This window comes from Cornus florida, unplaced genomic scaffold (assembly GCF_030987335.1).
Source record: "Cornus florida cultivar Cherokee Brave unplaced genomic scaffold, ASM3098733v1 CherokeeBrave_3.0.0_Hap2_Chr10, whole genome shotgun sequence".
NCBI classification, from domain to species: domain Eukaryota; kingdom Viridiplantae; phylum Streptophyta; class Magnoliopsida; order Cornales; family Cornaceae; genus Cornus; species Cornus florida.
This window is the reverse complement of record NW_026775580.1, coordinates 41,295,448-41,322,381: the sequence shown is the minus strand read 5'-3', so window position 1 is coordinate 41,322,381 and position 26,934 is coordinate 41,295,448. Positions and strand designations below refer to the sequence as shown.

The following is a 26,934-nucleotide window of genomic DNA, read 5'->3' as shown; positions in this document are numbered from 1 at the left end:
ATAAAAAAAAAAAATGAGTTAGGTCAAGACAAAGTAGGAATGAATCTCTAGGATCAACCTATCAAGCACCTCATTCAATCTCGCCGCTAGAACTTTGGCTATAAGCCCGTAGATGCTGCCCACCAAGCTAATAGGCCTAAAGTCCTTTACATAAGTGGCACCACCTTTCTTTGAAATGAGTGCAATAAAGGAGGCATCCATAGACTTCTTAAACCAACCACGCAATTGAAAGAAGTTGAATGCCTCCATGATCTCCCTCTTCACCAACCCCCAATTTTGCTAAAAGAATCCCATAGCGAACCCATCCAACCTAAGTGTTTTGTCTCCACTACAGCTCTACAAAGCCAAAGCCAAAGCCGCCACCTCCTCAAAGGGTCTCTCCAAGTGCTCTCTATCCTCCACCGAAATCGAGTCAAACTCCAAACCGCACAAATGAGGTCTCCAAGGGCAAGAATCCATGTAAAGGTGCTGATAGAACGAGATGACACCTCTCCACATCCTCCTCTTTGCTCAACAAATAGCCGTTGACCTTGATTTGCCCATTATGGTTACTCGTGCGAGGTTGCGATGAGCATTTGCACCTATGGAATAACCCCGTTTTTCGGTCCCCCTCCACCCCTTCCTTCAAATCAAGGTCCGTGATCTCAACTAGCAACTTGTTCTTCCTCCATTCAAGGTTGTTGAAAACCTCCCTATTCAATTTCTTCAGGACTTCCTTCAATAGCTAGATCTTGATCACAAGCACAAAACTTAGGGTGCCTATATCTGTAGCCACCGACCAACTCTGGACCCTCTCCTTGAACCAGTCTGCCCGAAGCAACATATTCTCCAAACAAAAATAAGTCTTCTTCCTCCTCCTCAAGCCCCCACAATCCGGTAAAATTGGAATTTGATCAGACACTGGCATGGCGAGAGACACCTGAACCGCATCTGGATATCTCTCATCCCAATACCTCGAGATCAAGAATCGATTGAGATGAGATATTGTCAAAGTCTCCCTGCCACTGGACCATGTGTGAAGAGCCCCCTCCATCGGTGAATCGATCAACCCCTCCTGGTGAATGAACTTAAAGAAAGCTCGCATAGCCTGTGCCACCTCCCTCAAGTTGATCTCTCCATCGGAAATCTAACTACATTAAACTCCCCCCCAACAACGCACCACAAAGCATCCCATCAAAGTTCATCCCACAATAAAGTCCTCTTTGAATCCTCCACTAGGCCATAAACCCCAGAAAACAACCAAAAGGTCATCCTTCTCTAGTCTAAACAAACAAGAGATAGAAAATCTCCCCTTCCACACATCCACTCTAAAAACCCAACTCTTTTCCAATGCCTTCAAGATACCCCCTGCCGATCCCATGGCATCAAGCGTCTCCTACTCCATAAACTATCCACCACAAATACTCCTCAGAATCACTCTCGAAGTCCCACAACACTGAGATTCTAATACTTAGTATCCAAACTCCAGATGTTATCCCTTGAGGCATCTTGAGTTTGAAGGGGAGTGTTAAGCAAATTGATTCATATTGATTTTGTATCTTTTTTATATAGTAAGTAGGTCTTGCTGTACATAGCACTTCCCCCTTTTTTATGCCTTTTTAAATGTATTCAAGAAGAACAAGTTGTTCTAGCTCAATATCGTCAAGAATTCCTGACTATTGCGTAGGAACAGGTTCATCTTTGAAGTATTTTTCCCTTCCAATACTATCAAAGCTTCCCTCAATCCTTTTATCGAGCATAATGATTCCAAGAATATAAAACTAAAAAATTCGATAAACAAAACCAAAGATACTTATATACTTCTAGCACACAAAAAAAAAAAAAAAAAAAAAAAAAAAAACATATAAATTTCTAATAGCCCGTTCCAATGCCCACTTATATAAGTTACATCTATTATTCTAGAACTAATTATTGAAGATAAAACAAGGAAAGAGTGACTTACGAGAGTAAGGAAACATACGAGGATAGATTTTCCATTAAGGCAATTAGTACTTGATAAGTACTAACTAGAAAATTTAACTCTCAGCCAAAAAAAAAAAAAAAAAATTCATATTGCCATTATATCAATGTTTTGAACTATGGGGGATATGGAAGAGATTGTTACAGAGATATCAAACATGTAAAGTGTCGTAACAAGAAATGGTGAAAACTAAAAGTGAATTACAGAAAATTTCAGTAGAAGTGAGGAACATTTGGATATAATTGGATATATTTAAATATATTGTAAGTAGGTTAGAGAGACAATAATGCAGTAAAGTTGCATATATACTGCGTATGCAATGTATAGAGTTCCATAAGAGAATGTCAAGCATATATATACCATTCAACCATTCAAATAAGGTCTTCTCAATCAATAAATTTTTCAACTTTTTCTTATTAACCCAGGACATTTTGAGTGAAGAATTTTTCTTTTTCTTTTTTTTGAGAAGTCATTTTGAGTCAAGACATACCCCTACATATATAAGCCATTACTAATAAACTCTTTTCAACAAGGACACGTACATATCACACTGGTGAAGGGTGCGATGAACAGCAACTGAAGACTCATACAGCCTTCTCCTTACTTAAATTTACTTTCTAAAAAGTGAAGCCCATGACAAGTAAAATATTGTCACAATATCATCAACATGAGTTGAAACATTTTCAAAATAACACTGACAACTTTGCAAAAAAACGTGCATATGACATAAGAACTCCATGAAATATGATGCATAGCGACAATGTTGTTGCTATGATGATTAATGATGTGAGATATTACTAGAAAGATAGCTAAGATAAACATCTACATCGAGTTCAATCAACATGCTATGTCAATCGAAACTGACATCTCAACTAGATAAATGAAATTTGGGTTCAGATTTATCTGCTTAAATCAGGACCCAATTTCAAAGTGATGAATGTGATTCAGTTCATAATCAGGTCTAACTAGGATCAATTCATATTTGATTTGGATCATTTTACAAAATCAGATAATAGAGAACTGACCAACAAGCCAGTGACCTAGCGGTACCAAACCCCTACTTTCCAAAGGGAGGTCAGGGGTTCAAGCCTCAGTGGAGGCATGTGTGTGTGAGTACCAACTAAGGAAAAAAATAAATAAATAATAAAAAGAAGAGAGAGAGAACTATTTATTATGCATCACATTCCCAGTAACGGGATTCATTCATTCTTGATCAGGCACTTGACCAACATTCCAATTTTTTATCCTACGTGAATTGCCAACATTTATGTCAAATGAGATCAAAAAACCCTACTTCTTACAGAAAATGGTCACCTTAAATTACATATAAATCTAATTTTGTTAGTGAAAGTAACCTCCAAGACTAAAGAAAATGAAAAGGCAGAAAGTTCATAGACATGGAACTGCAGCATAAGAAAGATAGAATGCTAAACAAGTATCATAATTCAATTACCAGAGGATTGACATTTGCTAAACCAACTCCTTGACCAGATGCCAAGAATATTTCATTCTCAAGTGTCTCTTTATCTTGAAGACAATGCAAAATCTCTGAAGGGCGAAAAAACCAATGAACTTTTACTTTCTTTGTCTTATCTGCATTTTCCCATATCTTTATAAGTTTCCCAATATAAGGCAAAGCTCCTTCCTTGTGCAAATATACAGAGTCATGTAGAGTGTACTCCAAGCCATCGTATGTAAAAGATTCATAAAACTGGACCTCTTTCTTTTTCCCGCCAACTCCTCTCTTTTTACCCCATTTAAATTCCAGGTCCTTGTCATCATTCACTTCACCTTGATCAGACATAGTTGCAATCTTCTCTTTGAGCCAAGTGATTAATAATCAGCGCTAAAAGTAACTGAACCTGAAAAAAATATATATTATTAGGAAAGGAAAAAAAAAATTAACATTTCTTAAGGAAATAAACAACAAAAGGGTTGAAATTAATTCAATTGATGGATGCATGGACACACAACTATTGCTTGTACCTGTGGAAGCCAATGTTATGAGCACCGCAAAGATTTGCTAGAATAATACTGTACTAATTTCTTAAAGATTACAACGAGATAGCATTCTATAGACAGTACATCGCAAGAACATTCTATGAATCCCAAGACTAAATAATCCTCTTTTCAAGAACAATAATCTTCATATACCAGTTATATCAAAGTATATTAAGACTTTCAAAGCATGCAATAGATCTCAAATACCTTCAAAGAAGGGAGTTTTTCCAAAGATTGTATTTAAAGTACCATGTGGTATTCAACATCTTCCATATAACAATACAACAACTAGAAAATGGTAATCTCTAAACCCGAACAAGGTATTTATTAATCAATGATTCTACATTTTTTGTAGACAATATTTGTTACAAAACAATTATCTTGACAGATTATCACTATGAAGCATGAGAAATATATATATATATATATATATATATATATATATATATTCATTTTCATCCAACAACAAGGGAATAATACTTGTGTTCAAGTGAATATGAAAATTTTGAAAATATATGTATATATACACATCCATCTAAACAAACATCTCAAAATGAAATTAGGTGGTCTTGTCAAGGCATTGTTCTTAAAAAAGAGATGGCAAAATGAAGATGCAAAAGAGAAATTATAAGCATACCCACGTATATTGAGTTTGAAATATGTATATTTTACTTGAACCCATATAAACATATATATAGATGTGAGTGAGTTCTCTATTATTTTGGATGAAAGGGCATTTATGTACATTTGTAGAGGATTTTGTAGTTGTTTTGGATAACATGAGGGTATAGTGTAATTTTCTTTTGTGCAATTGTTCTGTGGGTATGCTCCCCCCTCTGAGCCTCTATTTAATAATTTTTTACTTTCCAAAAAAAATATATATATAGATGTGTGCGCGTTTGTGCATAGAGAGAAAGGAAGTGTAGTTCATGCTGAGCCTATAGTATAGGGCTTCTTCGCTTCTCTGCTTTGAAAATTTTCCTTTTTTCTTTGGGAGGGGGTTCAATAGAGTTTCAAGATTCAATAATCAAAAAATAAGGTGTACAATATTATTTATAGAAAATTAAAAAATAAAATAAAAACAGCTTTAGCAAACAGCCTGTAATTTTTTTCCCCTATTTTTTATTTTATTCAGATTACTTTATCCTTTATTTTATATATATAGTAATCACCCAAAATATGCAATATTATATTTTGTTATTTTTTTAAACAGCAACCCACAACCAATTTTTTCACAATATAATACCTAAGCCATGTCTTCGGGTCCTATGATTTTGCAACTCAAGTGCTACTAAAACACACATCCTCTTCTATACATATTAATGTATAATTGGATTATTGATACCTTAAGTTTCAAAAACAATAGACTTATAATGCTCACTCCTTTCAGCAGGAATTTGTTCTTGTGGGATGGTTCATAGTGAAACACAAAAAACTTAAAATCAGTGCCTCAAATGGGCGCATTGCAGAAGTCAAGTTCTCTTTCACCCTTTTTTTCTTTTTTGCCTTTTTAGCAGGTTCCTATGCTAGATCTTTTCCAGACCTAATGCAAGTAAATTGTACCACGGTAGTAAATATATATATATATATAACAAAATAACATCCTCTGATCCTGAACAACTAAATAGAAATCTGATAGATAATCCTCATGTGAACAATGTTCAACAATCTTACAAAAATTAGTGCCTACTCTTGAAAACCAGTCTCCCATTTGAAATATACACCAAAAAGCTTCAAAAAAACTACTAATTATTTTTGCATCTGGCACTATTAACCCACAGATTGAATATCGTTAACATTCAATAGCTAATGTTGTTCATATTTTCCATAATGACTCAAATCCTGACTGGCAGTACAAGGAGGTACACAAACTCTTATGAAAACAAACAGAACTTCTAAATGTATATTGTGTATTATTCAAATAACTCTGGATAGACATACTTACTTTCTCTATTCCTACATATAATTTCTGTGGAAAATTTATCTTGTAAGTGTTTCTTACCAGACAAGCAGAGGGTATCTAAACCCTAATTTCACAATCAAAATTCCAATAGGAAAAAAGAAAAAGATAATATAGACAAGCAATATACTAGGAAAAAATGGCAAAATACCATATTAGAAAACATAAAAAGAATCACTACCATACAAATTTTACTTTCTTCAACAGTGAAGTCGGGACTCATGAAAATTATCTCGTTATTTTTCTCGGGAAACAAACACAGGAGCTTAGTGAGACTTAGAATCATGAATAAAAGTAATGAAGACAAGCAATAATAACAAAAAAATTATGTCAAGAAGAAAAAAAAAGAAAGAAAGAAACATAACTGGACTTACAATTTCTCTTGATTCTTCCGCTACAAACCCTAGAAGCAAAATAGGGCACAGTTTTTTATATTGTTAGTTGTTACGAGTCCTTTTTGGTGATTATTGATTTGTCCGGTGATTGTCTCTGGAGATTACGTCGGTATCGTCTTCACCGTTGATTTCGCCTCGACACTCGCCGGCGGCAGTCTGTATGGCACCTTTGCAGAGTATCGACGACAGTGCGTGAGAAGGCAGGGAAAGAGAAAGCAGAGAGTAAAAAGAACTGTACGTTGTTTGTTTTTTATACAAGATTGGGTATGGATTGTCAGGTTTTGCTGGAAGTTGTAATTTAAAATGGCTTCTTTTTCTTTTAGACCAAAAAAAAATTGCAATTGGTGTTTTATAAAATTTAAAATCTTACAATATAGCATCGATGAAAATTTTGGGTGTAATTTGATGGAATTTGTTAATTAGTTCACTTAAAATTTTGTAACCGACATAATATGTCATTCTTTAATTAATAATAAAAAATAAAAAAATAATTGTATAATAAAATTACTATTTAGAGCAACTCGCCTGAGTATTTTGGACTTTCCAATTTTTTTATTAACTTAGTAAATTATTAATATTTTAGTCAAAAAAAAATTTACAAAAAATTAAATAATACAATATTCAGTATATGTTGATGCATTTATTATAGACCTGAAAATAAAGGCAATTTATAAAAAAAAATAATATAATAATAATAAATCATTTTTTTAGGAAAATATTTTTAAGAAATTGAATTTGCCTTCTTTTTTTTTTTTCCAAAACAACCTTTAAGGCACAGTTTGTGTCAACTAGACACCAATAATGCCTTAATAGATCTTTGCTCTAGTTTTTTTATTAAGGGAAAAAAAAGAAAAAAAAATTTGCCCAAAATACGGATTTTAGCCAAACAAGCCCTTAAAAAATAAAACTCAACAGCTACAGTGGAGATGGCCTATTTAAAAAATAAATAATTGATTAATGCGACCAGAGTCATACATGCGGGCCTGTAGATCACCAAAAGGGTCATGAAAAATGGCGACCCACATAGGCGATCCAATTTTTCCAGCCCAATTTTGGCTACTCACATTGTAATGCTCCAAATTCTATCATCCAGTGCATTAACCAAGAAGATCCAATCCTAACCCGAAACCTAGTCCAAAATGCGGAAGTTGAAAATCATAATAGCTCACATGGCTATTGCGACCAAAATGAAGTGTGAAATGGGTCTAAATATGCCATACTAAACATATAGAAACGTTGAATTAGGTTCTAGGCCATATGAGAATGGTTTCATTACAAATTAACATTTTTAACATACAGAAAACATGATAACCCTCAATAAAATGGTCATAACTCACTCCATGGTTGGAATTTTGGGATCAAACTAGTACCATTGGAAAGCAAGTTTCAAGAAGGTCAGTTTGAGCACAGGAATGACCTAATTTAGATTTTAAACGAATGAGTTATGATCGTTTAAAGTTAATGTAAAAAAATCTGAAAAGTACTGTAAGTGCGCTCGAGCAACGCTCAAGCTTAAAACATGTGTTTGAGCTCAAATAGAGATCCTAAGAGTTGTTTTTCCTGAATGTGGTGTGCTCGAGCTCACTAAGACCTGTGCTCAAGCACAATGTCCCATAAGGTGTGAAACATCCCTGTTTTTGGTATTTAAGGTCATGGGCACCTCCTTGGTACCAAATATGATCATGAATTAAGTCTAAAATGTGCAATAAATGATAGGAAAACATACATTGACATTAAAAATAGCCTTATGGCTTCATTATATCAACTTTTTCAGTTTCAAATACATGAAACATAGAGTATAAATGGCTTGGGAACTCCAAAAGATGAAAGTGAGTTCCCAGCCCATTTCCCTCTTAAAAAGAATGTTGCATTATGCCAAATATTATCAAATTACATGTCCAAAATAGATATAATCTAAACATAGCATGGCAGAAGTGAAGTAATAAAGGAGCCCATCCAAGCTAAAGATGAAGGGGATCCTCAATGGTGATGTTCTTACCTGAAAAATGTTAATATAATGGGGTAAGCATGACGACTCAATAGGAATGTCTCATTAATATAAACTAGGTTTCTCGAAAATCCTACAAACATAGCATGCCTATACGATGTAAAGGACATGCACCCTAACATCTAGTCTCAAAGGAACCTATCAAGGATAATCCTAGACTAGCATACAAATAAGCCATATATGTATATATGCACATATATATAAAGAGAGAAACCATTTCATTACAAGTAGTCATATAATGAGAAGAAACATTTCGCTATAAACAATCAAGCACAATAGTGAAACAAAGTAAACCATAAGTTGCAATAACACATGAATGCCAACTTAAATAATAAAATCTAAAATCAACAAATGGGATAACTCAAAAGACACCCACACTCCTGGTCACATAGCCAAGTTATGCGCCAATAATAAAAATATGGTCATTCTCGAGCTATTAACCTCACCGAAAACCAACCGAGTAGGCACGAAAAATTGGGAAAACTCATGTTTCACCCGCGAACGCTAAGACCTCACATCCTCACTGAATCAAATCCGAACAAAATCCCTGAGTATCTCCCAAATCAACAATCAATCCACAAGATAAATCCATATACCATGATATGCCCACATTGCACGTCACAAATGCTAGTAAATCACACTAATCACACAATCCATGCCCTATGGTCCAAATCACTACAATGACATACTCATTGATGCAATGTCAACAATTTGGGCATTTTAAAGTCATGTCATATCATATGAACATTTCATTAAATACAAGATGTTCAAAACTCATTATCATTATATAGACATGCTTTTTAAGGAAAAATTTAATAAGCCACATATATACATGTTCATATACCAATCTTAAAGTTAAACATAATACACAAGGCACTTGAATTGCAAGTAAATATACATACCAAGAGTTAAGGTTTCAACAATCGCAAATAATGTTACCAATGAGTCAATCAAGCATGTTATATATGAAATCCAATACAATGAGTCTTTATAACATCAATAACATGTGATTATATCATCAATTACACACTTTAAATTCAACTATCACACACATATGCATGTATAACTCACACTATGCTCATAAAACCCAATGAAATCCTACGTTATAAACATAATACACCCCTACCTCATTCTAGGAGCAAACCCAAGAAATCTCCAAACTAAAAGTGCTCCAAATGCGAAATTAGCTCCATAGGGTTGAAAAGGAGTGTAGAAAATCTTCTTGTGGCCTCTCCAAAATCCATGCTTAAGCTCACACCCGAAAATACAAGTGGCTCCAAATCAAAAATAAAAAGAAGGGTTTTGAAGGTCTTGGTGTCCCCGTCCTCTTTCCCTTCTATGGTTAGTGAAGGATCTCAAGGGAAAAGGGTGAAAAATGAGCTTGAAGCTCTAGGTAAATAGTGTTAATAGAGTTTTGATGAGAGAGGAAGAAGATGAAGAGTAGAGAAAAAGAGAGTGATGTAAAAAAAGCGAGCCACACACACTTTAGCACAACCTCTCTCGCACACACACACATTGACCCTACACTTGTCATGCACACACACACTTCCTCATCATCTACCTTCCATTCCTAGTCAACAAGTCAAAGGTGGGGCCCACACTTTCCTTAAATGCACTAAAGTCCCCAAAGAATGCAAATAACACACGTGTAAAACAAACCCCACAATGCTAATAATGAGTATAGTGCCTCAAATGAAAAATTCAAGGTGTCAAAAAATATTCCCGAACACCAACCGACCCGGGCCCACATGACCCGAACATAAAAATGGATGAAAAAATAATATAGAAAAAGAAAATAGGTCCTCACATGCATTGAGTGGATTGGATCGCCAAAATTGGGTTAGGCTCACTGAATGGGTCACGCCATTGGAGCTACTCTTACTAAACGCAAATCCAAAATTATTTCAAATCCAATCCAATCTCTTTTCCTTTTTCCAATTCAAATTCCAAAATAATTTGATCCCAAACATAATGTAACTTTGGAAGGGAGAAATATATAAATCACTTACCAAAATACACGCGCGCGTGCGCGTACACACACATATCTATACTACTAATAAAGGTGGATTCATTTTCTAATATTTATTTACATTTTAAAACACTTAATTTACTTAAATAATTCATTACTTGACTTTTCAATATCTAATTTCTACTGTTATACATCTTTTGATTCTTAAACATTGTACCTTATATGATTTCAATGTTTTTTGATATTTTCATACCAACACACTTTTACACTTTAGACAGATTTTTAATATGAAAAATAAATTATTTATTTATTTATTTTTTGCTTACCAAGTTGTCTTCTTTTAGAAAAGAGTTTCACTTATTCATACTAAACACCTTTTCTTTCATGAAGAGTTTCTGTTAGTTAAAATATACCACCTCTTTATTTATTATTATTATTTATAAAAAAAAGTAGGTGGGATATTTCAATTCCCTAATTTACATTCTAACTCTAGATCTCTCTCTTTATATTTCTATGCAAAAATTTCTCTACAAAAATTTAATAGAGGTTTTATTCACGGTTATCTTGAACCCCATTTGTTGAAGACATATAAAGTTTATTAACATGCATCAAATTGGTTTCCAACAAAATAAAGTTTTTAAAAATCTATTAATAAATGGTGTGAAAGTATACACTAAGAAAACTATTGAGAGGAATATTTCTTTCTACCTTTCTTTGATAATGTACATAACATCTACATAAAATAGGTGATATAAGGTATGAAAATAGGAACTAATTAATTACTGATTCTAAATTAAATTTAAACTTTCCTATTCTTTAGGCATTGACTAATTCTACATATTTACAGTTATGATATCCCTGAAATTTTAGCTATATCTTGGCTGAATAATTTACGTTTCCAACACTCCCCCTCAAGCTAGCTTGAATATGTCTTCCATGGCCAGCTTACCAGTTAAGTAGTCAAACTGTCTTTTGTGTAGTCCCTTTGTAAGAACATCTGCAATTTGCTCGGTGGTGGGTATATAAGACATGCAAATTAATCACTTCTCAAGTTTCTCTTTGATAAAGTGCTAGTTAACTTCCCCATGTTTAGTTCTGTCGTGAAGGACATGTGATCGGTTGATCAACTATACATCAACCTTCGCAATAGCACGAATCATTGTAAAATAGGGCTATTGGTCGGGTAAGTCGAACCACTGGGACTGCGCTAGTCTTACGGCAACCTTAGTGTCTAGAATCTTTCTAGAATGATGAAGGGGTGTTCATAGAGGGTTTGTTTTGTTTGTCACTAAACTACAAATTCAGAATACATAAAATAATAAATTGAAGGAGATTAAAAGAGAAGATTTAGAGAAGGAAGTCTAGGGAAGTGAGTCCATTCCAAACCTCTACACAAGCTAATTATATGATTAATTTGGGGAATTAATGTAGAAATGACCTTGATATATAATAATACATGACTACTATAATATCTTCAAGAAATTCAATTAATTAAAGAGTAAGAACAACCTATCAAAGCTTCACATGGTTGAGTTACCTAAACTAAGATGCAACCCTAGACATGCTCACTAAGCTAGAGATTGTCAAACAATTAATCAATTGGTGGAAGCACATGATATCAAGTCACAAGATTAACTCATCAAAAGAAATTCTTAAGCTATGGATTAACAAGCTACTCAAAACCATGCCATAAAAACCGTTCCATAATCTTAGTTCCATTGTCACTATGAAACTATAAGCCATACAACTATGAGATTAAATAATCTAAGACAAGAGTATGTAAATCAACATAGTCATTCAAACATTCAAAATCTTCATTACAATTTGTAACATGCTCTAGACCATGGAACTAGCCAAATATACATTTCATTCCCCAAAATAAATCAAAAACTAGACATGCTTACAAGGTAGAGCTTCATCACCTCCCTAGATGGAGGTTTAGTTACCCATTGATGCACTAGAGGAAGGAGGAATCAAAGCCTTGACCTCCATTTTCGAGCTCCCCTCTTCTAGCTCCAAGAACACACCTTTCTTCCTCTCTTCTCTCTCCTCTATCTTGCAAAAATGAAGCTCAATCTAAATGTGTGGCCTCCCTCCCTTATCTTCTAGAGATAAGCCTCTAAAAACCCCCCACCAACTAACATCTCCAACCAACCATTAAAGAGGGAAATTAGAATTGAGGAACCCAAGATGCAAGTGGCTGAAAATGGGCCATTTCCGGATGCAATTCTGCCCTAATTTCGAGCACTCGAAATAAGGGCTCGAGCACTCGAAATTGGAGCAGAATGCTCCATTCTTGCCTTGCTCCGCCCGGACCTACTTTGGTGAAATGGCCATAACTTTGCGCTCCAAACTCCAAATGACGAACCATTTGAAGATTTGGAGAGCTAATTCAGAGCTTTAAATACTTCATGTTTTGGTGGAGATCCAATTCTCAAGGATGGTTGGTCGAAAATGAAGATCAAGGCAGAATTTCATTGCTGCCAGGTAGTTCTGCGCACCTCTGGTAACAAGGCCATAACTCTCTGCTCCGAACTCCGAATGACGAACTGCTTGAAGATTTGGAAAGCTGATTCAGAGCTCTAAATATGTCATGTTATGAGGGAAGTCCAGTTTTTGAGTTTTCAAGGTCAAAATGGTGAGCAAAGTCCAGGTTCCACTGCTGCCAGTAATTCAGCATTGTGACCTTTGATGTTCAAAACTCCACAAAGCATCCTTCTTGCTTCTTTTTGGCCAATGAACCTGAAAATATGCAAAAACGTGCATATGAAGGTAATCTACATAATTAAACAAACAATGGACTTAAATAATGCAATTAAGGGCGCTTGAATATGCAATATTCGGCGCTTATCACACCCCCAAACTTACATTTTGCTAGTCCCTTAGCAAAACCAAAATGAATACTTCAATGAAAATACAACCATGGGCATGCTACTACAAAAAATATCATCCATGGTAAAATGAGATATATACATAGCTCAAAAATAACTTGAAACAGAAAAAGAGCTGGAGATGGGGTCATTGGGAAGACTACCTTGCATATATGAAGCATTGATACTAAACACATTTCAACATGCATGTATCAACATCATAGTCCATATAAATAACTAAATTGTCATCTCTTAAATGGAAATCAACTCTAACTTCAGTGAAAGTGGATTGGATTCTCAACATGCGGCTTTTACTTTCTTTTCCAATTCCAAGACACGAGTTTTCAAATCACTGAATTCCCTTTTAAATGAAGTCCCTAAGGCATGATTTTATTTACAAGACAACTTTTGTTACTTGCTGACACTTTATTATAACTCAAAAGCGAAACATAGAATGGTTGTGCAATGCTGAAGTCCCTTAAGCTTTCTAACCAATCTATGTAGCAAGCATTAGGCCAACAACTCCCAAACCAGATGGCTTTACGGTGTTAAGTGTAGAGACACTCCAAGGAACTTAATAGCTCAAGTTGGAAAGGCTACGAACTCTAGCGAACCATGTTTATTACAATTTTTTTTTTTTGAATGACCGTGCAATGTTTAAGTCCTTTAAGCTTTTTAACCAACCCTTGTAGCAAGCGTTAGGCCAACAACTCCCAAACCAGACGGCTTTAAGGTGCTAAGTGTAGAGACACTCCTAGGGCTTAATAGCTCGAGTTGGAAAGGCTACGAACGTCAACTGGTCATTTTTTTTTTTCTTTTTTTCTCAGTTTTTTTTTTTTTTTTTTTTAGACAACTTAAATCATGCCAAAGATATTCATCTATCAGGTTCATCAAATCAAATTAACTAGGCCAAGGTCAAGGTCGATCAAGTTGCATGCCTCACAGTTAAGTTTCCAATGTGCATCTGTGCATTGTGAAGCTTAAAAGAGTGTCAAATCCAGCGAGAATTTAATTGAGACATTTATACAGACTAATTTGAATCTACATTATCATTTCAACTCAAATTTTTCTTTATTTTCAAAAATGTCAATTGCTTCTATACACAAAGTATTAAACATATGCTTCATCTCCGACAAGTGTCAAGTTATACTATCATTGCTTAGCAAAAATGTGAAACCAAAAATGTCCTATTGCACCCCCAAACTTGAATGTCACATTGTCCTCAATGTGTGAAGACAAATGAAACAAAATAAGAGGAAAGGGGGGAAAAGAACAATAATACCAAGTGGAGTGACGACGACGTAGATGTTCAACCATGTGAGTGCGCAAATGCGTCCCCCAAACTTGGACATGAAGACCTCTCAAAACACAACTAAAATATACATGGAAAAGCATAGGTCTCGTAAGAAAAACCAAAACAGAAATAAAAACTCTAACCTGAAGTTTAGTGCAAGATGAAAAATAAAATAATGCCAAAAAAATTGATTGATTTATTTATTTAATAATATTATTATTAGTATTATATCTATATATATATAAATATATATGTATATATATATATATATATATTTTTTTTTTTTTAATTTTAAAAGTTAACTTCTTTTTTTTTTTTTTTTTTTTTTTTTTTTTTTTTAAGATATGCATGAGGGGTTGGTCGCATGAGAGGTTGGTTTGGTTGAGAGGTTGGTGTGCATGCAAGGGGGTGGTGAGGTGGTTGTGGTTAGAGGAGATGAGGTTGAGTTTGTGAGTTGGGTTGGTTGAATGTGGAGGTGGAGTGTGAGGTTGAGAGAGAGGGTGATGCAGGTCGTGGAGTTGGTGTTGATGGTGGTTGGGTTTGCATGGGGTTGGGTTGATTGGTGAGATGCCGAGAGGTTGAGTGCTCGGGTGGTGAGTGAGAGAGCTTGGGTGAGGTTGAGAGGGGGTTCAAGCACTCGAAGTTGGACTTCGAGTGCTCGAAAAATTGGCAGTGGCTGCGGAACTGAAATGCCGAGAGGGTGGTCGTGTGAGCATGGGTGGTTGTTTGGTTGAGAGAAAAGGTGGGGGGTTGCGAGGTTGGCATGAGGTGGTTGCCGAGAGAGAGAGAGAGAGAAGGTGAGGTTGGTTTGGTTGATATGGTTGGTGCATGGTGAGGGGCATGCATGCATGGGGCTTGGGAGTTAGTTTGGTTGATGTGGTGGTATGCCTAGGGTAGGTGATGGTTTGGAGTGTGGATGAGTTACAGGCATGGGGTTGTGGGTTGCTGCTGCATGCTTGAGAGGATGAGGGTTGGGGTGGTGTTGTGTGGGCTGTGAGGTTGTTTGGTGTGGGGGTAGATGCCGAGAATGAAGAGTGGATGAGGAAGAGAGATGCCGAGAGGGGTTGCTTGGGGTGTTGCAGCAGGTTAGTTGAGGTGAGGGAGTGAGGCTTTGGTGGGTTGGTTTTGTTTCGAGATAGAGAGATGAAGAATGAGGGATAGAGGAAGGTGGTTGCTGCTGGGGTTGATTTTCGAGCACTCTAAGCATTGAAGTAGAGTGCTCGAATATGGGACAGTAGGCTCGGGGTTGAGTGAGGAGAGAGTGGGGTGTAATTCGAGCACTCGACATGGGGTCTTCGATTGCTCGAATTAGAAGCAGTAGCCGCGGAACTGAGGTAGGCAACTGCAAGCACTCGAAGCTTGGTCTTCGAGTGCTCGAAATTAGGACAGTGGTGCAAGCAAGATTGGAGGCAGCAGCAAGCACTCGACAGGGAAGGTAGATTGCTCGAAATCATAGCAGTAGCCTCAGGATATTTGGTTTCGAGCACTCAACTGGACATCTTCATTGTGGGTTGACAGTGGGCACTATTGCATGCATTGGATGCATTTTCATGCATGGTGTGCTAGCATGGATGAATGATTGCATGCAAAAAAAATTTCATTCTTATGCATGCATGAATGCATGCATTTTTCATCATGGATGCATGCATAAATTTTTTTATTCTTATGCATTGCATGAATGCATGCTATGGAATCATTAAACTGGACTGCAACATTGAGATGGAAATTGTAAACCTCGCATGGCATTAGAAAGTGGCAACTTCATTCCCATGAAGGTATGCATTTTGAAAATGTGGCAACATTTTTCCATGAATGCAACCTTCCCATGCATGGAAAAAATTTTGAAATTTTTTGCATGTCATTCCATGTAATGCATGGGGAAAGTTTTAAACTTTGCATGTGGCAACCTAAATTCAAGCTATGCATAGAAAAATTTTGAAGCTTTGCATGGCATTCCCATGCATAGAAGAAATTTTTGAACTTTTGCATCGCAACATCATTCCAATTTTAATGTAGGGAAATTTTTTGAAGCTTTGCAAGATAATTCCAATCCAATGCATGGATGGAAAATTTTTTGAAACTTAGCACTTTATCTCTAAAGCATGGAAAAAATTTTAAAATTTGCAAATTCAGTCCATTCCACTGCATGGATGGAAATTTTTTGGAAAAATTGTCAAATTGCTTGACATTTCTAATGCCTGGATGAAAATTTTTCAAACTTTGCATTTCATCTCCAATACATGGAAAATTTTGGGGAACCATGATCCAACAATGCGTTGAAAATGAGAGGTTGTGCACATGAGTTGCATGCCAAAGATCCTATGAAATTGCTCGAAAGCGATGAAAATTTCCGGGAATAAAAATTAGAGCTGAGAAGGTCTAAGAGGCCGGTCTAAAATTGCGGAACACAACTGAAGACCATTTCAGAAAAATCAAATTTTGGCTTTTCTAAACCATTTCCCAGAAAATTTCAAGGCACGAGCAATTTGAGAAGGTAGGGAAGCTTGGAACATCGAAAGAATTTCTTCCCTTACTTTGCTAAATTTAATGTCGATAGCTAGACGAATCAGGATCGGGATCTATTGGATAGATGGATCCTTAACGCTCCGTATGCAACTTGCCTCCTTCATATGGTCTCAAACTTGGATCAATGAATGGTGAGGGATATTGATCCTTCCGAAGAGAAACAAGTTTGGCCTTAGAGGATTTGAGCATCGCTTTTAATCTCACTTCTTTTATTTTCAGATTTAAGCAAAGGTGTTACTTGTTCGAGATTATGGAGGTTCGTTGAATGTCATTGTCTTGACTAACAATGGTAGGATCATGACCTTTCATATTTGCAATCTCCAAGTCATATACCTCATTGTACTCAAATGGTTTGTTCACAGGTTGAGTATCATGAACAATGATTCTAGATTGGGCCGGAATGATTGGAAAAATTTTCAGTAACTTGTCAACATTCTCCTTACCTTTGTCCGGTGGTTCACCCTCAAAATGTTGAGGTAACTCCGGTGAAGAAATGGAAGGAGATGGACAATCCCACGATAGAGATGGATTTGGTGCTTCCCATAAAGGAGAGGAAAATGGTGATGGAATATCAAGCAAGGAGTTGACTTCCCGAATGGATTTGTCCACACCAAAATCCTCAAAATCAAAAGGGACCAAGCAAGCATGTAGGGGATCCTCCGTTGAAGGAGGTGGGATTGGATTTTGAATGTGTTCATCAGCAATAGTGATTTCAAAACACTCATTGTCATCTGAAGGAAGTTGCACAGCATTGAAGATATTGAGCTTAACATTCATATTCCCAAAAGAGATATCCATCAATCCGGATCTACAGTTAATGGAAGCATTAGCTGTAGCTAGAAAAGGACGTCCGAGAATTATGGGAATGTGTTTTCTTGGATCATGGACTGGTTCCGTATCAAGAACCACGAAGTCTACCGGGAAGTAGAATTTGTCCACTTTTATGATCACATCTTCAATAATTCCCCGTGGTTACTTAATAGATCGATCAGCAAATTGCAACACTATCGGAGTTGGCTTTAGATCTCCCAAACCAAGTTGTAGGTAAACCGAATATGGAATCAAATTCACACTAGCTCCTAAGTCAAGGAGGGCCCTCTCGATTTTGTTGTCACCAATGACACAAGAGATTGTGGGGGCACTCGGATCCTTATACTTCGGAGGAGTGCTGTGTTGAATGATCGCACTAACATTTTCGGTTAACCTCACTTTCTTTGGTAAATGACTTCTAGAAGTGCGCTTTTGAGTGCACAAATCCTTAAGGAATTTTGCATAGGGAGGAATTTACTTGATAGCATCCAAGAGAGGAAGATTGATCTTTACTTGCCTAAAGACCTCCCACATGTCTTGAATTTTGCAATTCTTATTCCCAAAATGTGTCGACTCTTGAAGACGTTGAGGGAACGGAGCTTTTGGCTCATAAGTAGTTTCCACATTTGGGGTGACATGCGTGGGATTTCCGTGAATGGTATTTGGACAAGAAGAACTTGGATTTAGACTTGAAGAGCTTGAATTTGGATTTTTCAACGGAGGGTTTTTCTCACTTGTGTCTCCATCAACCTTGTTGTCAACCACTCTACCACTCTGAAGGGTGGTGATAGCTTGAACTTGTTCATGAGTCGGCCCACTCGGAGGAGGGGTTTCATCAATCACATGCATTCCTTTAGGATTTTCAAATGGTTGAGCGGGAAGCTTACCCTTGTCTTTTTGAAGAAGTTGGTTCACTTGGTTAGCTATTTGTCCCATTTGATTTTCGAGCCTAGCTATGGATTGAGTATGGGAGTGAATCATTTGGAGAGTAGGTTGCAAGGATGTCAAGAGATGCTTGTTGGAATCCATGATTTGCTTATTTAATGATTCCATCATTTGCACATTTAATGATTCCATCATTTGCTTGTTTGCAGCCACTATCTCATCAATTGGATTCACAGGAGGTTGAGTGGAGACATTTGGATTGTATGGAGGTTGGTAGCTTGAAGAGGCTTGGAAAGGCCTACCTTGATATTGAGAAGAGGGCTGATTTTGAGGCCCTTGATTTTGAAGTTGGGAATTTTGTGGGGCTTGTTGCCTCAACGAAAAATTCGGATGGTCCCTCCAACCTAGATTATATGTATTGGAATACGGGTTATGCCCGGGCCTTGAGAACATGGCATTAGCTTGCTCTTGGTTGGGATTGGGAAATTGCTCCGGTGTGGGGCAATCTTCCAAGAGATGGAATTGACTAGTACATGAAGCACAAACCGAACTTGCCGAATTTTGAGACAATGAAGAGGGAAGATGTGGTGCCATCAATTGGTAGAATTTATGAGCAATGGCATCCACTTGAGATGATTCCTCCCTTATTGATTTTTATTGACAAGGATTGGTGTTCTTTGGAGTGGTTGAGGTCGAAGTCCTACGAGAATTGTGTTGAAGTGAATTTTCACTCAAATTCTCAAGTAAGGTCCAAGCCTCATCCGCATTCTTGGACATGAACATCCCACCACAAGAAGAGTCAACCATGAATCTATGGGTGTCGGTCAAGCCAGCATAGAAAGCTTGCACTAATTGCCATTTTGGGATCAAATGATGAGGACACTTCCGAAGAAGATCTTGTAACCTTTCCCAAGTCTCGTGGAGTTGTTCTCCATCAACTTGAGAAAAGCTTAGAATGGAACGCCTCATTTGGTTGGTTTTACTCACCGGATAATACTTCTTAAGAAATTCTTGTTGTAATTGAGCCCAAGAAGTAATAGAGTTGGGAGCGAGGGAGTTCAACCAATATTTTGCCCTATCCTTTAGGGAGAATGGGAAAAGATGTAAGTGGAGTGCATTTTCAGGAAATCCTCTCAACCGGATGGTCAAACAGATTTTAAGGTACTCATCGAGATGCTTATATGGATCTTCATTATCAAAACCATGAAAAGATGGAAGCATTTGGATGGTACTAGATTTGATCTCATATTGAGCTGCATCGATGTTTGGCATCACTATGCAAGATGGAGAAGCATAGGTGGTAGGGATGAAATGATCTCTAAGAGTCATTGGCTCGATATTAGGAATTTCAGCCCTTTCATTCCCCGGATTTCCTATATTATCCCCCATTGTATTAAATTCAGTTTCAAGATCCCTTGTAAGAGTAGGTTCCTTAGGGTTCCGTCTAAGAGTTCTTTCAAGAGAGTTAATATCAATGGGAGAATCGATTGTGGGTAAGGAAAGTGACCTACGACCAAACATCAACAACAAAGCATATACTCAACAAAGCAATTCATCAACCACAACTCCACATACGATGTTCCCTTTCTCCTCAATTATCAAGACAGAAAATAAATGGCCACGACAAGGACCGATGCTTTGAACACGAAATATAAACAAGATAAGAGCCTCAACAAGGGCTTGCAACTAAATTATCACTAGATTAACACACACACAATATTCACAATGCGAAACTAGAAGTCAAGAGACTTACCCGGGGTCCTCTAGACTTACAATTTGCTAACATTCCCACGGCGAGCTTTGAGTTCCTAGAATCCTACAACACAAAGACGATAAAAACACACAAGGAATATTCACAAAACACGATATTCACAATCAAACTAAAATTAACCCTAGAACTTTGGTCGCTAAACCGTTTGCAGTCCCTGGCAACGGCGCCAAAAATTGATCGGTTGATCAACTATACATCAACCTTCGCAATAGCACGAATCATTGTAAAATAGGGCTATTGGTCGGGTAAGTCGAACCACTGGGACTGCGCTAGTCTTACGGCAACCTTAGTGTCTAAAATCTTTCTAGAATGATGAAGGGGTGTTCATAGAGGGTTTGTTTTGTTTTTCACTAAACTACAAATTCAAAATGCATAAAACAATAAATTGAAGGAGATTAAAAGAGAAGATTTAGAGAAGGAAGTCTAAGGAAGTGAGTCCACTCCAAACCTCTACACAAGCTAATTATATGATTAATTTGGGGAATTAATGTAGAAATGACCTTGATATATAATAATACATGACTACTATAATATCTTCAAGAAATTCAATTAATTAAAGAGTAAGAACAACCTATCAAAGCTTCACATGGTTGAGTTACCTAAACTAAGATGCAACCCTAGACATGCTCACTAAGCTAGAGATTGTCAAACAATTAATCAATTGGTGGAAGCACATGATATCAAGTCACAAGATTAACTCATCAAAAGAAATTCTTAAGCTATGGATTAACAAGCTACTCAAAACCATGCCATTAAAACCGTTCCATAATCTTAGTGCCATTGTCACTATGAAACTATAAGCCATACAACTATGAGATTAAATAATCTAAGACAAGAGTATGTAAATCAACATAGTCATTCAAACATTCAAAATCGTCATTACAATTTGTAACATGCTCTAGACCATGGAACTAGCCAAATATACATTTCATTCCCCAAAATAAATCAAAAACTAGACATGCTTACAAGGTAGAGCTTCATCACCTCCCTAGATGGAGGTTTAGTTACCCATTGATGCACTAGAGGAAGGAGGAATCAAAGCCTTGACCTCCATTTTCGAGCTCCCTTCTTCTAGCTCCAAGAACACACCTTTCTTCCTCTCTTCTCTCTCCTCTATCTTGCAAAAATGAAGCTCAATCTAAATGTGTGGCCTCCCTCCCTTATCTTCTAGAGATAAGCCTCTAAAAACCCCCCACCAACCAACATCTCCAACCAACCATTAAAGAGGGAAATTAGAATTGAGGAACCCAAGATGCAAGTGGCTGAAAATGGGCCATTTCCGGATGCAATTCTGCCCTAATTTCGAGCACTCGAAATAAGGGCTCGAGCACTCGAAATTGGAGCAGAATGCTCCATTCTTGCCTTGCTCTGCCCGGACCTACTTTGGTGAAATGGCCATAACTTTGCGCTCCGAACTCCAAATGACAAACCGTTTGAAGATTTAGAGAGATAATTTAGAGCTTTAAATACTTCATGTTTTGGTAGAGATCCAATTCTCAAGGATGGTTGGTCGAAAATGAAGATCAAGGCAGAATTTCATTGCTGCCAGGCAGTTCTGCGCACCTCTGGTAACAAGGCCATAACTCTCTGCTCCAAACTCCAAATGACGAACCGCTTGAAGATTTGGAAAGCTGATTCAGAGCTCTAAATATGTCATGTTATGAGGGAAGTCCAGTTCTCGAGTTAGCAAGGTAAAAATGGCGAGCAAACTTCAGGTTCCACTGCTACCAGTAATTCAGCATTGTGACCTTTGATGTTCAAAACTCCACAAAGCATCCTTCTTGCTTCTTTTTGGCCAATGAACCTGAAAATATGCAAAAACGTGCATATGAAGGTAATCTACATAATTAAACAAACAATGGACTTAAATAATGCAATTAAGGGCGCTTGAATATGCAATATTCGGCGCTTATCAACATGATTATAAGCAATAGCAATTGCTGCCTTGTTGTCATAGTACACTTTCATTAGTGATGTACTCAGAATTTTTAAGTCTTCTAGTAACCTTTTGATCCACAAAGCTTTACAAATTCCACGACCAACTAATCTAAATTTAGCTTCTGCACTACTTCTAGCCACTACGTTCCGTTTTTTGCTTCGCCAAGTAACCAAATTCCTTCCAACAAAGCTACAATAGCCTGAGGTAAATTTCCAGTCAGTAATGCTACCAGCGCAATCTACATTTATGTCGACTTCAACCTAAAGATGCCCCTACTTTTTAAATAACAGACCTTTACCAGGAGTTCCTTTTAGATACCTTAGGATTCTGTACAATGCTTCAAAGTGTTCCTGTCCTTGTGAATGCATGAATTGGCTCACTCTACTTACTACGAGTGCTATATTGGGACGTGTATGAGATAAATAGATTAATCTTCCAACAAGTCTTTGGAATTATTTTATATTCACCACATCTTCGATTTTAGCATACTGCAACTTTAAGTTAGGCTCAGTTGGTGTTTTAGCTGCTTTACATCCAAGCAAACATGTTTCACCGATCAAGTCAAGGGTGTATTTGCAATGAGTGACAAAGATACCCTCCTTGGACCTAGTGAACTTCATTCCTAAAAAATATTTCAATGCTCCCAAGTCTTTTATCTCAAAATCTTTAGTAAGTCCCTTCTTCAATCTTTCCAATTCGACACTATCATCACATGTTAAGATTATGTCATCCACATAAACAATCAAGATAGCTACTTTACCTTCTCTTGAATGCTTCTAAAACATAGTATGGACTACTTGACTTTGATAGTAACTAAGGTTTTTAATAACCTTCCCAAAGCATTCAAACCAAGCTCTCAGGGATTATTTGAGGCAGTATAAGGACTTGTTCAATTTGTAGACTTTATCTTCACCAAACTTCTTCTCAAAACCTAGAGGTAGGTTCATATAGACTTCTTCTTCTAGATCTCCATTTAAGAAGAAATTTTTTACATCTAATTTATATAAGGCCAGCTGTAATTCATAGCCAAGGATAGTAAAACCCGAATTGAGTTCATCTTGGTAACTGGAGAAAAGGTTTCTTGGTAGTCAATTATGAGGGTTTGTGTAAACTTTTTTGCCATGAGTTTTGCTTTATACTCTCCACGATACCATCAACTTTGCATTTCACCATAAATACCCATTTGCACCCTATGGTCTTCTTGTCCTCAGGTAGGTTCACTAACTTCCTAGTACCTGATAAGCGCTGAATACTGTATATTCAAGCGCCCTAAATTACATTAACAAAGTCCATTAATTGATTATTTTATGTAGATTAACTCCATTTGCATGTTTTTGTGCATTTTCAGGTTAAAGTGCAAAAAGGAAGCAAAAATGATGCTTTGTGGAATTTTGAACAAAAAGGGTGCCAATTCTGAATTTCTGGCAGCAGTAGAACCTGATTTTTGTCGCCATTTTCGACCTAGAAAACTCAAGAACTGGACTTCCATCATAACATGAAAGATTTAGAGCTCTGAATCAGCTTTCCAAATCTTCAAGCGGTTCGTCATTCGGAGTTCGGAGCAGAGAGTTATGATCTTCTTAACAGAGGTGCACAGAACTGCCTGGCAGCACTGAAGTACTGCCTTTCTCCCCATTTTCGACCAACCATACTTGAGAATTGGGTCTTCATCAAAACATAAAGTTTTTAAAGCACTGAATCAGCTCTCCAAATCTTCAAACAGATCATCATTCAGAGTTCGGGACACAAAGTTATAGCAGTTTTACCAAAGTAGGTCAGTGCTGAGCAAGAAGAGCATGTTGCACATTACACTAATTTAGTGTGCTCGAGACCACTCTTCGAGTGCTCGAAAATCAGGTAGATTGCACTCAGAAATGGCTCAATTTTAGCCACTTGCACATTGGTTTCCTCAATGCCATCTTCCTTCTTTATGAAGTGGTTGGAGGTGTTCCTTGGAGGAGAGAGAGCCTTGACTTGAGCTTGATAAGAGAGAGGAAGGACCACACAAAAGGATTATCCTTGAATTTTTGCAAGATAGAGGAGAGAGAAGAGAGCAAGAAAGGTGTTCTTGGAGCTAGAAGAGGGGAGCTCGAAAATGGAGGTCAAGGCTTTGCTTCCTCCTTCCTCTAGTGCATCAATGGGTAACTAAACCTCTATCTAGGGAGGTGATGAAGCTCTACCTTGTAAGCATGTCTAGTTTTTGATTTATTTTGGGGAATGAAATTTATATTTGGCTAGTTCCATAGTCTAGAGCATGTTACAAATTGTAATGAAGATTTTGAATGTTTGAATGACTATGTTGATTTACATACTCTTGTCTTAGATTATTTAATCTCATAGTTGTATGGCTTATAGTTTCATAGTGACAATGGAACTAAGATTATGGAACGGTTTTAATGGCATGGTTTTGAGTAGTTTGTTAATCCATAGCTTAAGAATTTCTTTTGATGAGTTAATCTTGTGACTTGATATCATGTGCTTCCACCAATTGATTAATTGTTTGACAATCTCTAGCTTAGTGAGCATGTCTAGGGTTGCATCTTAGTTTAGGTAACTCAACCATGTGAAGCTTTGATAGGTTGTTCTTACTCTTTAATTAATTGAATTTCTTGAAGATATTATAGTAGTCATGTATTATTATATATCAAGGTCATTTCTACATTAATTCCCCAAATCAATCATATAATTAGCTTGTGTAGAGGTTTGGAATGGATTCACTTCCCTAGACTTCGTTCTCTAAATCTTCTCTTTTAATCTCCTTCAATTTATTGTTTTATGCATTCTGAATTTGTAGTTTAGTGACAAACAAAACAAACCCTCTATGAACACCCCTTATCACTCTAAAATGACTCTAGACACTTAGGTTGCCATAGATTAGCGCAGTCCCAGTGGTTCGACTTACCCGACCAATAGCCCTATTTTACAATGATTCGTGCTATTGCGAAGGTTGATGTATAGTTGATCAACCAATCAGTACCATTCCTTTCTAGAGCATTCATCTCTTCCATAACTGCTAACTTCCAATTCGGATCACTCGAGGCTTCTTTAATAGTTCTTGGAACAAACATGTTAGATATTTTAGAAGTAAATGCTCTTTGAACATTGGAAAGTTTATCATATGATAACTATTTTGCAATGAGATGTTGGGTACACTTTTGGATTCCTTTCCTAATGGCTATAGGGAGATCATAATCTGTGGGTATAACACTAGGTAAAACAATCGAAGAAGATGAAGATGGAGTAGAGGTAGATGGAGGAACAATATTAGGATTAGTATTACTTGAGTTGCTCGATGGACCTTTCTCCAAAGATTTTGATTGACTTTGTGGTAGAATAGTTGGCAGGTCTTTACTCTTTTGTTGAGTCCTTTTCCGAGCATATACCAAAAACTCAGGTTCTGGAACAATTTGTTCCTTTTTTAGAATTTCTCCCCCTGTTTACGAGCCATCTATGTTTGGAAAAAATCAGCTTGGATTTCCTTCATTTTCCATATCTTGAACACCCTGTTTCTGTATTTGTTTTTTTCAAAGACAAGGGAAGGAGACGAGAGAATTGGATATGGTAAGAGATCCGAAGTTGTCTCCCAAACATTTTCTTCTTTTCTCTCTGTCTCCCCCTGAAAACAATTTTTGGCAAAATAAGATTGATTTTTTAGAAAAGAGACATCCATACTCACAAGAATTTTCTTTGTTTGAAGATTATAGCACTTGTATCCTCTTTTCCTTGGGGCATATCCGATGAAAACATAATTCTTTGCTCTCGGATCAAGTTTAGATCGAAATTTACTGGGTATATGAACAAAAACAGTACATCCAAAAATTTTTAATGGCAAATTTGAATTAATTCTGCATCCAGGAAAGGTTTTTTGAAATAATCTAAAGGTGTGACATATTACAAAACACATATAGGCATTCTGTTAATTAAATAGGATGCTGTCAAAATTGCATCTCCCTATAAATATTTTGGAACGTGCATAGAAAACATTATGGCACGGGCCACTTCAAGTAAATGTTTATTTTTCCTTTCAACAATGCCGTTGTGTTGAGGAGTGTCACGACAGGTGGATTGATGCAAACTACCTTTTTCCCTTCAAAAAATCCCTTAGATATTCGTTGAAATACTCTTTTCCATTATCAGAATGAAATAAGCTGATTTTTTTTTTTTATTGAAATTGATTTTCAATCATTTTGTAAAAGTCTTGAAACACATTTTTACTTCAGATTTGTCATTTATCAAATAAACCTATGAGAGTCGAGTGTGATCATCTATAAAAGTTACAACCCATTTTTTACCAGTCATGTTAGTGACTTTGGAAGCACCCCACACATCACTATGAATCAAATAAAATGGTTTAGCAACACAATATGGTTTTGCAGGATAAGTAGCTCGATGGCTTTTAGATAAATAACAACTTTCACATTGAAATGAAGAATAATCCAATTTTTTAAACAAATCAGGAAACAAATATTTAAGATATGGAATACTAGGATATCCTAGTCTAAGATGCCAAAGCATTATTTGTTCACGTGAAGAAATTGAACTAATA

The 26,934-nt window shown here is 36.6% G+C and overlaps 1 protein-coding gene across 2 annotated transcripts in view; it reads right to left on the bottom strand.

The window, feature by feature from the left end:
- The window catches only part of LOC132275927 (protein ANTI-SILENCING 1-like), a 72,706-nt gene extending 66,109 nt beyond the window's left edge, over positions 1-6,597 (bottom strand). The window contains exons 1-2 of one of the 2 annotated variants that reach the window (XM_059777130.1): positions 6,287-6,597; positions 3,414-3,822 (exon numbers count right to left, since the gene is read on the bottom strand). In XM_059777130.1, the coding sequence (XP_059633113.1) occupies positions 3,414-3,764 (351 nt within the window). In that variant the 5' untranslated portion in view covers positions 3,765-3,822; positions 6,287-6,597. The remainder of the gene's footprint in view (positions 1-3,413; positions 3,823-6,286) is intronic. The other variant, XM_059777129.1, reaches the window with a different exon arrangement.
- Between the last annotated feature and the right edge of the window lie 20,337 nt (positions 6,598-26,934).